This window comes from Morone saxatilis, unplaced genomic scaffold (assembly GCF_004916995.1).
Source record: "Morone saxatilis isolate NCDOM2014 unplaced genomic scaffold, NCSU_SB_2.0 Contig19, whole genome shotgun sequence".
NCBI classification, from domain to species: Eukaryota; Metazoa; Chordata; class Actinopteri; family Moronidae; genus Morone; species Morone saxatilis.
Genome location: NW_023339751.1, coordinates 21,096,563 through 21,109,072, shown reverse-complemented (window position 1 = coordinate 21,109,072; position 12,510 = coordinate 21,096,563). Strand labels below are relative to the sequence as shown.

The 12,510-nt window shown below is 38.9% G+C and overlaps 1 protein-coding gene across 2 annotated transcripts in view; it reads right to left on the bottom strand.

The window, feature by feature from the left end:
- The window catches only part of atrnl1a (attractin-like 1a), a gene marked incomplete in the record, with an annotated part of 267,240 nt that overhangs the window by 140,003 nt on the left and 114,727 nt on the right, over positions 1 to 12,510 (bottom strand). For both annotated transcript variants that reach the window (XM_035663942.1, XM_035663941.1), the window contains 1 exon segment: positions 6,960 to 7,053. In XM_035663942.1, the coding sequence (XP_035519835.1) occupies positions 6,960 to 7,053 (94 nt within the window).

Genomic DNA, 12,510 nt, shown 5'->3' with positions numbered 1-12,510 from the left:
CTGCCAGAAATACTCACTAGAACACAAAAAGTGTCATCATCTGCTGCGGAAAATAGAGGGGGAAAAAGAAAGAAAAGAAAAGGAAAGGAAACAAAAGGAAAGGAAGGGAAAGAAAGAACTAAAGAAAGAAAAGAAAAGAAAAGGAAAGGAAATGAAGGGAAAGAAAGAACTAACAAAAGTGGAGAAGTGAAGCTTAATAGAGGATGACAGAGTCTTATTAAACAAACAGTTTGGGATTCAGAGAAGAGACTTGGAAGAAGCGCGGCATCATCTCAAGAGGACTCTGTGACTTTAAAAGCTTTGGAGTCGCTTCCAGCTGACTGCCACAAAGGAGCGCATTGAGGACTAAGCCTATTTCAGTACAAGATTTATTGTGATAAATGCAATGTCATAAATTGCTTAGGGTCCCTTAGGAGCCAAATATGATCTAAAAAATACTTCCATCAGATATTTTAATCACTAAACATTTTGTTTTTTTAAGCTGTAGTCATATTTCCAAATTTTGTACAAAAATTGGCTCTCCTTCCCCCAGAGTGCACACTTCAGGTGCAGCTACTGATACTGATAAGAATTCAGCTCAAACAAGAAGCCTCAACTTTTCTCTTCCTACATCCAACATGATGTGCCTGATGCAGAACTGCATCAGCTTCGCACTCAGTAACTGCTATGGAGAAAAAGACAGTTAAAAGTAACAAATTCATTGGGGACAAAATACAGTTGACAAAATCTGCCAAAACTGATCCAAAAAACTCACTCTTGACTGACAATTGTCATGCGGGTCACTTCAGGACCATAACCTGTTCAAGTAATGTGGACAGCCAATTGACAGGCCACAACATGGGTGCTCACAGTGAATATAAGCATGGAATGGTTGTTTTTGTCCAGAGGAAATTAAATGTATTCAAATAAGATGACCTTGTCCTCTAAGAGAGAAAGCCAACATTATTTACTTAGACTTCTTTTTATATTCTGTTTGTATTAGTTCAGCCCAATTCTGAAGTCAGTCAGGGTGACCAATTTTGGAGTTAAAATCTGGCCTAATCCATGCAGTGTCTATCTGGTCTAAATCTCCAGTATGTAGGGTTCACCTAGCAGTGAAATGGCAGATTGCAACCAACTGAAACAGATTTCCTCAAAGTGTGTTGGAGAAACTATGGTGGTTACAAAACTCGAAAACCACACTGGAACTTTTTCTATATGAAAATGAACCAGGCTTTTATTTCCAGGATTACAAAATAACTCGTAGCACTGTGCCACTCAATTGGAGTTGATGGTGTACCTGTGTGTACAAAACTCACTTTACTGTTAGTTAACTAGCAAGGCCAGCACGTTTCTTTAGGTCAAGTCAAGTCAAGTCAGCTTTATCGTCAGACATACAGCACAAATGAAATAAAAATAAAAAGATAGAGTTTAAGCAAACAGTATGACATTTCTGCCACTAGGGGATGTTTCACATAAAAAACAACAACAAATGTAATGATGCTGTTAATTACCGGTCTGTTAAGTCCTGTTAACAGACTTCCTTTCCTCGCTCTATTCAACATATCCCATGTTTCCCTGGAAGTTATAGAAACTAGAGGCAAGGAAATGCATCATTACCACAGTAAAATTATGGATATCTCTGGGTTTGCACATTATTGGAAACCTTTAGGATAAAATACGTACACAATTTAACAAAATATATAACATAGGTCTAGTGTTTATAGACATTTTAATACGTAAATGTGACATAGTATATCTTTTAGCTAGTAATGAAGCCTATATTCTAAAAAACAATTTTGGCAACACATTTGCCAAATTATACCTCAAAAAATAAAGATGACCAAAGCAGAAACAAAGCTAATCATGTAACTAGCAAACTAGCTTTCCTCTGGTAATGCCTGACCGTGTCCTGATACTGGCCAAATACAGGTTTTCATATTCATGTATGCCTTAAATCCAACATGAAGAGCCACAGAGAAGGAGGATAAGCAGACTTGCAGGAGGCTAAGAAGGGGGCTGGGATGAGCTTTTTTCTCTCTTGGGGGACACTAAAGTCCTGGACGCAAAGCTCCGACAAAAAGTGGACGGACACTTAAGCTGCTTACAACAGCCTAATGGGGACAAGATAAGGGCCACACAGGACTGGACTGCCTCATCACTTAAAACACACTCTGACTCAGCTACACAAACAAGACACATGCAAGTGACAAGTATTTTGCTCTGCTTGCTGTTCCTGTAAACTTCTGCTAAGATAGAAAAATTGGAGATTGAAGGTCACAACAATATTGGACCTGCTTGTGTGTGTGTGTGTGTGTTACTGTAAAGGTGGGTGTCATTTATTTTAGCAACGTGAATGTGATTCAACTGTTAAGATTTTTGTAGATGTAAAAATGAACCAGTGTACAGTTAGTGAGGCATATCGCATACTGTATATCAAACTGTTTGAAACATTCAAAATTACTAATATTCATAAGCACACACACACAGTCCACAGTCAAGTGCTGTACTGGCAGTCAATTAGTGGAGTTCTCCACATTTGGAGAGGAGGCCAATTAAAGCTAAATCAACAAAATCAATCAAATCAGTCAGACAATGCAAAGGGGAAAACAAGGAGAAATAAAGTGAAGACCTCAGTAGAGTGAATGTCAAAGCGCTGAGGAGGAGTACAGTTTCTCCTACTCACACAGTAACAAAGAAAATAAACAGGTTCTACATTTTATATTATTCATGATTGATTATTAAAATAAAATTAAAACGGTGACCACACTTCAGCAGCAGCAGAACATCTGGTGAGCAAACGAATTTCATAGAGTATCTGTAGCTCAGGTATAGACCATAGTATTGCAGCAATCTTGACCTGCCACCTTCACGCTCTGAGCTACCTGTCTGTGTAACAGCTGTTACTGTTCACACTTTCACCCTGTTAACACATGGTGCATTCGCAGACAGTGCGCACACTGGCTAGATGATATGATTCGCTGTAAGAGTCATTTTTACACACAGCCTGAGGATGCTGACAGGTCATCCAACACTTTTGTCCAGGGAAATGTATCTGCACAGCTACTGCTACTACTGATGAGAAATCCTGTTTGAATGTTCACTGCCCCCAGACGATGATCTTCAATGACTCTGGTGATTGTTTGACCTGTTTGCCATCAGCTTAACAACATTTCCTCGATAGCTCTTTTACCAGCATAGAAAAGGGGTGCAACAAGGGAAAAAAATCATTATAAACAGGTGCTTTGGTTTAAAAGGATTCGGAAACAACTGGTTTAGAAAACATTAATGTTACAGCACTTTGGCTTCTTGTTAAATGAGGAAAAAAACCATCTGTAGCATGTTATGCATAGGTAGGTTTGTACAAAAATGAAGGCACGATGTTAAGCCCTAAATTCTAATAATAGCCTACTTTGTGCACTTGGGTATCGAACTAGTGCAGACAAACAGAGTCCTCTTCTGTTAAATATAAACGAAACAGAAGATGAAAGATGAAAGCACACAAATCCAGTACAAGAGTAAGAAACAATGTATTCATGAACATAAGACCACACATACACAAAAAAAAAACCCTACTCTACCTAATGGCCCTATTATTTCTGATTCTTAGCGTTTGTGACTTTGCACATAACATACACTCCTTCACACACATACATAAATATGCATCCACACACCTGCAGTAACCTGAGGATGCTTTACTATCCGCCCCCGGGGGGAAATTGCTCGTTCATAATCAAAACGACAAACAAATGGCCCTCAACTTGGCACACCATTTTGGAGTGACTCAAGCAAAACAAACAGCGCTGTGACAGAGAGACATTTAGAGGGAGAGAGAGGGTGTCGGAGTAAATCAAAGGTGAAAGCAAGTGCAGCACAGTGGCTTAGGGATGCACAAGTGATCACACACAAACACACCGTTTCTGCTCTCAGCCTCTGTGGAGTCTCAACCAGAATAATGAATTATTGGTGGGCGCTGAAAAGAAACATTACGCTCAAAAAACCGACGCAGATGCCAAGTGAACAGGCGTACTGAGGCTGCACGGCCAATTCAACATCCACTCATACTCAACTGCAGCTGGGTATTGTTCCAGATTTGCCAGTATGTTACTAGCCTGATGATCAGACTGAATTACCATTACGTTTCACTTCATTATTCAGTCTCATATGTGTTAGCTGTTGTCTGTTAAGGACGAGTCGTGATCACAAATCCTTCCTGCCAACACTCTTTTCAATTCTGGTAACGGTTGCTAGGAGCACTTTATTTTTGTTTACATTGATCATAGAAATATTTAATATCTAAGTTGACTTACAACAATATGTATAGCTGTGTCAGTATCAACCATGCTTTCCACTATTTTCATGGCCCTTTTTTTTCCCTTTTTCTTTGCAAGAAGATAATCTCCCCATTATTTATCCTGCCTATAAAGTTGTGATTGGCTTTTTCCAAATGAGGAATTTGATTCACTGGAAAAATCAGTTGGCAAACACACACATACATGTATGTTTAGCTGCAAGCATTTTTGTTTTCAAAGCTTTTCTTGTTAAAATCATAAAAATCCAAATTTTGGTTCAAAAATCAAAACGTCAACAACAGTAGTGATGTGCAGTTTGCAGTTATACCCGCGGGCACGATAGTTATTACACGGATTGGGCAGACCAGGTCATAAAAATTAACATTCTGATTAATAGCGGCTGGTGGGTGAAACAGAGTGAAGCCGCTCCCCATTAAGTGAGATGCTGTGTGTATTTACGCACGAGCAACAGCACCGTCTTTACTAACTATTTAAATCTCCCGACACACAGGCAGGATCGGTCAAGATCTAATGTTAATCAATGTTTTGTGTTCTTCTGCCCAAACATTCACGCACAGAGTTCAGGTTCATACAGAGAAACAGTAAAATAGCCGTCCTCCTGATAAATCCTCTGGTATCTCTGGAGCGTGTCCTCTGTCCTGTCAAGTTTACAGTTTTTACTTTTGCTATGTAATTCCCACCGTAACTGCTGCATTGACATTATAGTGTGCATAGAAACATTTAACATTACTGAAAGTAGCCTCTCTATTCATCAACGTAAATCGTTAAAGATCACATCAATACAACACAGAATAAAGAAATCATATGGAAAGCTTGCACTGCTCTACATTATTTAAAAGGCAATATGGCCTACAGGGGCAGGTAGAGGAGTGAAATTTCCATGCGGGTCGCTAAGTCTAAGAAATTAATTATTTCGGGTGGGGTGGACTTGCAGACTTGGATGAACTCAGAGCCCATCTGTGAATCACTATTTAACTGTGTCTTGCAGGAATATTCAGTGTAGTATACTGATTAAAGATGACAGTAAACATGTGGAGAGCGACTTTCAGTGTGAGGGTGAGGGGCAGGTTGGCTGGTTTGAGTCATGTTAATGTCAGGAGCTCAGCTGAAGTTTGGGATCACTCAAAGGTTGTGTTGAGGCTAGCACAAGGTAATAAGTGGTCAAAGTCAAAGTTTAAGTGAAGGGTTAGAAAATGTGCATAATTGGTAGCAGGTGTAATTCAAGACGCTTGTGTGTATGTACGCATATGCCTGTGCAGGGCTTTAAAACATGGCCAGTATGGCTACAACATTTTAAATCTGCAGGCTATTTGTTAGTTTCACAAGCCAAATCAGTTTCATTGTTTGAATTAATGAATGTCACAGTTTCAACATGCCTAATGACAAAAATGAAAGCTATGTGTATCAATAAGTATATACATTAACCATTTCATCATTATAGCATAACAATAATCCTATAAATTTAGTTTGCAAAATGTGTGTAATTTATATACTATATACTGCTACAACTTAGTATGAGTACTTCTACCACCTACCTACCTATTTGTGCAGAAATGTTTGATTGATTTGATTATTCTATAAGTAAGTAATCAGAAATGTTAAACAATTAGCTGTAGTAAAGTGAACTCTAACACTGTTGTCTCCACTGAGGTAAAAACTTAAAGAAAAAGCAGTGAGAAATCAAATCTGACTCTGTACTGTACTATTACATAATGGGAGCAATTACAAGCACAAATCACGTTTATGGAACATCTACAGTACCATACAAACACACACACATTCTGTGGTATCTGCAATCAATGATCTATGAAACATGCTATCACAGTTTAAACAAAGAGAATAAATGTGTGTCTGATTGCTTCAGTTGTTTTGTCTCACCATACTGTATGTTACACGCACGCACGCACGCACGCAAACACGCACGCACACACTCTGTCTCTGCGTTATAGCCTCGCCTGCTAGATTTATCGATGCAGCAATTTTTTGTCTGTCTTTGTGGTGTGTAGGTACGCCAAGCCATTTAGGATATTGTAATGCTGCAGCGGTTAAGTCTGGCACGGTCATGGGAAAACACACACACACACACACACACACACACACACACACACACACACACCACACACACACACACACACACCACTGTATCCACACAAACATTTGTTCATCATAGTTCTTTCTGTCTTTCTGACAACCAAAAACTGGTTTTAGAGTCAAATCCTATATCCCTAAAATGTAAAAGCCTGTCCATATGCTTTTTTATACCATCACCATAATCCAAAATGTAACATCACCTTAAAATGCAGCCAGAAATGTAACAGATGATCCCATAAAGGGGCTGCTTAATAGAATTCAGTGTCATGCTGTCGCATCTTCTGTGCGAGTTGCTATATTTGGACCAAACTGTGCAGCCAGCTTTATGTAAGTGTACATTTTATCAGTGATCAGTACATCTCTCATGTTCCGATAATACAATACTGTATATTTTGTATTAGTTGAAGGTCCAAGTGGTATTCAGTTCCAATCTACAACTTCACCACTAGAAGCAACTTAATCCTACAGACTGGTTCTTTAATTAGATCATCTACTGAGTGAGGGCTGGTGGTGGTGTGTTGGTGTGTTGGATGGTGGTAGTGTTGGCATTTAATCATTGTATGATGGTATACTCACAGTTGACACTGGTCTCCTTTGATGCCCTTAGTTGTACAGAAGCACTTCCCTGTGTTGACATGGCACACATTGGCATGGCTGTTACACTTGCATGCTGAAAAGAAAAGACAAAGATTAAAGGGAGGGGATGGGACGAGAGAGAGAGAGAGAGAGAGAGAGAGAGACGAGAGAGAGAGAGAGAGATTTGTTTTAACACAAATTTAACACATCTCAAAGTAGAATCTCTTGTTGTTGTGGAGACGTAATGACATTTTTCAGAACACAACAGTTTCTTAAAGACAACTTGTGCAACTACTACTTGAGCTAGACAGTAATCCTCGACAACTGCTGCTCAGCATTCAGCACTAAAACCTGCATACTGTATGTAAAAACAATTGTCTTTTAACATTGTGGGGATCAATACTCCAGCTGAGGAAATATTTGCAGACAGAGAGAGTGGAAAATGAGTGTGTGGAGGAGAGAAGGAAGATACTGAAAAAGGTTAAAAAAGCAGAGATGGAGAGAGAGAGAAGTGAAATGAGGAGACGAATGAAGGCGGATAGAAAAGGACAAATCACTAGAGAAACACAAAGCACATTGTGACTGAGTCATCCCCACTTTGCACTAACAGGTGTTAAGTTCCTGATTGAAGCGTTATATCCTTTTTCCCTGTTGTTGGGCAAGACTGAACTTTCTGCATTTACATAATCTGATTTATTGCTTCCACAATGTGATGCATTTACTTTGCCCATTTAAGCCCATTCTTCCACGTCTGTCTTAAAACAATACTAACAGGACCACCTTGGGGAAAAACTTAATATTCTTAGTCATGCTAACAGTAGATCTTGATGGCCAGCAAAGTAATAAGTACCTTTCATTTTGTGGAATGTAAAGAACAGTTAAGCTGTGGGGCTGCCAGTGGGACATTTGGTCTGTTGTCGTTCGTAAAGATGGAAACATGCAAGTCAAAGGCCACAGTCAAATATGAATTAAGACCACAGTTGAAGATGAATATACAGCAGGTCTATGTCTATGGGCAAGGGAAGCAACAAAGTGTCAGTATCTGGAAGGACCGAAAACAATGGATCCGTTGATAACCTGCGCCAGGCAGCTGGAGCATGGCGAGCAGGATCACACAACGGAGGTCATCGTAGAATCGCAGTTCTTGCCGAGGGCTCGGACCTATCACTGCCTGTGTTCCGACGACAGCTCGGCATTTAGGAATCCAGTCAGCGTAATCCTTTTTAGGAACTGCTGGCGCTGAGATGCAAGATATAACAATGTATAGCAAATATCAATCCAGAGGACAATAATTTACTGTGCAATCTAATTGCCCCGAATGATGCCAAACTTGACTGGTAGTATTTGTGTGGTATCTGCTAGTCATCGAATCTGTTGTGGTTTTACTGTTTTTTCTCTCTGTGTACAGGGTGTTAAATATAATAATTATATTCATATTATTTCTCTCTACTGTTTTTCAATTACTCTCTATTTTACTGTTTTTTTCTCTAGTCCAACTTTTGCTGCTGTAATATTGGAATTTCCCCATTGTGGGACTATTAAAGGAATATCTTATCTTATCTTATAGACGTGGTTAATTTTGGGTGTGTGTGACGACGTGTGTGAAAACTGACTGTTTGCTTGAAAACAACAACGCCGGCTGCTGAAGAGATTAGCGTAGATGCTGCTTTCAGAATTGGAACTGGTGTATTTCTTTATTTGGGTTTTTCTCGATGGAAAATATGTTCTGCTCTTCTAAAGACTATAAGAGTTTGTTATATGGTTGAAGTTCGTGATAGACAGAGGGTTCATCCAATCACTTGCCAAGTATTCTTTGAAAGCGCAGTTTTAACGACAACAACTTCCCAGATGGTTCTGTGTAACAACCATATGCTGCAGTCAGGTTATGGATATTGGTAGTGCACCAGGGAAAGGAAAATAAGATGAACATCAGATTTAAGATGTGGCCAAAGTAGAAAAATTCCCCTCTGGAAAACTTCTGGAACATTTTGAACTGCACAAGGTAACATCCTCGATGGCAAAATTTGGCTTTTGGAAGCAATTTATTGTAGGTAGACCACTTTTCATTAGAGCAAAGAGATGGGAGCCTTTTTTGGTGAGTCTAATCTTTTTAATCGTTTTGTTATGTAAAAGCAGGGCATGATGTAGCCGGATGATTCACATGGAGCCGAGCCTGTAATTTAGATACTAAATCACTTCTGCATGGAGTGACTAATGGCAGAGACAAACAAGAACGTTCTCTATACCCTTGTGTTATGGTGTGTATGTGTTCACATCCACACAAGGCCACTCTTTCCTGTGTCCCTCTCCAGCTGAATTGACTTTGTGCTTTGTTCTTATTCTTTCCAATTGGCACAGAGACAGGCCCTGCAATAAAACAGTGGTGCGCTCAGGTCAAGGTAAAGCCAAGGGACCAGCAGATAATGAGAGGAAAACAACATCTTCTATCCCTTCTCCTCGTCTGCAAGGTAGCAGACATAAATGCTGCTTTAAATATTTTGATTTTTGAACACAAAATTACACACATTGAGCAGCAGAAAAACACGGCTGAGCAGTGAGGCATTTAAATGTCAGCAGGCTAAAAGTCAAATTGACGTTCTTCAACTTGAAAAACAGAGACCCTGACAGCAGAGGTGTCAACAATAACAAAATACAATTTCAATCTATTACTTGAAAATTACATTGACCTGTCACAAAGAGAGTAAACGTTTTCAGGGATGCACTGAACTATAAGGGCTGGGAGATAACCGAGTCTTAACAAAAAGTGGCTTTTAGACTTGAGATAATAGACAAATCACAGGTGTGTTAGCGCAGGCTCGGGTCACCCTGCTGTTCATACAATATTGATTTGGTAGGCAGTCAACAAAGGCATACAAAGGGCACAGCTAAGAGAAATGTGCGTTCATGCACTCAGAGATTTTGTCAATGGCACTTGAGAAAAGCCAATAGAGACAAAAAGCAAATAATGAACCAGAGATGAAGAAAGAATTTGTGTTAAAGGCTTCAAAAGCTGCCAGCAACTTGTTTTGGTTTTGAGGTTTGCTGAATACCACAATCATCTGTAAAGCTTCACACACAAGACAACAAGGAGACTTGGACTGCTCTCAGCTTTAACCATCTAACTGTAATCTCAAAAGCCAAATTCTACGTTTAATTACAACACTTGAACAGACAGACATAACATAACCTCTAAGAAAAAAAAGTCCAATCATTCCAGATCTCACAGTAAGAAACACATTAACTTTGATTTTCTTAAAACAAACATGAAACACTGTAATTCCTTAAGCAGTAAACAGCATCCTGCTTCCAACAGAGCAGTCTCAGTGCAGTCCAACCCCCTGCTCTGCACACTATGATGAGGGCTGGGAAGTTAAAAAATATAATGCTACTCAAAAAATTCATCTCCAGTTATGTGCTCAAATTAAATAACTGCTTAAAAGGAATACTTGAATTGATAAACAAAGCCACACTTATTTCAATAATATGTATTTTTTATATTTTCCATTAAGTCCAAATATGGTACTTCGGTCCATATGTAAGTCCATATGAGTTAACTTGGTGTCCAGCCCATGTAGTGGATAGGTAACTCTTTTAGTATATAACAGCTACAACTATGAATCCTGGTCTGTAAGCAAATAGGTTACAGGAAGCGGTCACATTTCTGTGACATGAAAGACACAAAAGATGGGATATACAGTCACAATATAAAGACAAAACAATGGAATACTTCAATATGGCTGTGAGAGGCGACAGAGGTCTGTTTTCTGTAACATATTATTGAAATATAGTAAAACAGCTCCTTAAGCATTTGATCATTACTGAAAGCCAATTAAACTAAGACAGGGTAAATTTATGAGTTTTTATAAGCAGACCCAGCAGAGCTATTTTATAGTTGGTCCTGAAATAAAGCAAACATCTAAACAAGTAATATAATCTAATCTAATGTTGGAAAATCTACTCTGCTAAAATCATGTGACACAATGTTGACAAATGTGAAGGTAAAAAATAAATCTTAAATCTTGGCTTCTAAGGCAATACCCTTACTAGCATTGTAATAAACTTGTATAATTGATTATCAGCTATGGTGTTACAGGAGGCAGACTTTATCAATTGTATCTCATTCTGTATATCATTTATCAAGCAGATTCTCTGGTAATTTATGCAACCTCATAGACAACTTGTTTTACATTATCTGTATTTTAAATGTCATTCTAAAGTATTACTGGTGAAAACATTCACCTCAGACACATTTCCCTGTCTGTCTTTCACCTTTTATATTCTGTGCAAATGCTGTTGATCAAACTGTAAACGAGGCCTGCAGGCTATTACAAGATGTTACACCTTTATCTAAGCTGTCAATGTGGTGTCATTGTTGAAAGTGTACAATATTCAAAGTATATCAACTTCTACCTCAAACTACTGAAGCTGCTGGGACATTTATGCATGACAGCTGCAGGACAGATAGAAGACTGGAGGCTTGTATGACTGCTCAGAAGTAAAATAGACGCACAATAATCAAACAGGTTAATGGAAGATTGGTACTGTCTGCTAAAGCTAATGAAGGACAATGAAAGGCATAGTATCAAATATCCCCCACCTGTAAGCTTGAAAGGTGGTTCGGCAAGCTCTGTAGGTTGCTTCTGGCTCCTTGCTTTGCAACCCAAGTTAGTTCTTGCTCTTTGTCTCAATGTTCATCTGTGTGGTTGCTTAATGTATTTACAGAATGTTGCTAAAAACATATTTTTTTCACTAACATTTTTAGTTGTTAGTTGTTGTTTTTTAGAAATTGGACAATAGACATTTGTTATGTTTTTGCATAATTTGATTTTTTTCATCTGATAACTTGGGCCATCAAACAGATTCATGTGCATTGTCATTCTTCCAATAATGTAATTATGAATGTCTGTAATATTCAGGGTCCAACATACTAGCTTGAGATAAGCAGACAAAGAGATTAAACTCACAATCATCACATCTGACTCAGGGTAAGATGACAAAGAGTCACCCTTCCATTTCCTAAACGTTTTATTCCAACAGAAAATGGACATGTCATAAGAACTGTGAGGGGAACTTAATCTACCCCTATGGGTAAGGTTTTCTTTATGGTCACATATGTCACTGGCTTTCACCATACAATATATATTATTGGAAAATGAGCACTTGACTCACCCAACCAGTCTGCAGACACATAATATGCAAGTTCCCAAAGGAAGTGAACTCTGTAAGAGAGAGTGACTGTAGGCGAGGGGTGTAAGGAGCACTGAAATTGTAAAGAAGAACAGAGTGAATGAATGAAATGGACAGAGGAGAGAGCACATCACGCATCACACTGCTGACAACACAGAACTAAAAAGAAACCTGATCTCTTAGCAAAAAAGGCTGATTTGATATAAATCATATTTCCCATGACTTGTGCAAGCCCCCTGAAGAGAGTATAATTTCTCACCCCACTGCCTCTGCGTGTATACACACAATACAAAAGACGCCTGTCAGGGTGTGTTTTAATGTGTGTGTAGGTGGGAACTGGGCCGTCTGTGTGTGTGTGTGTGTG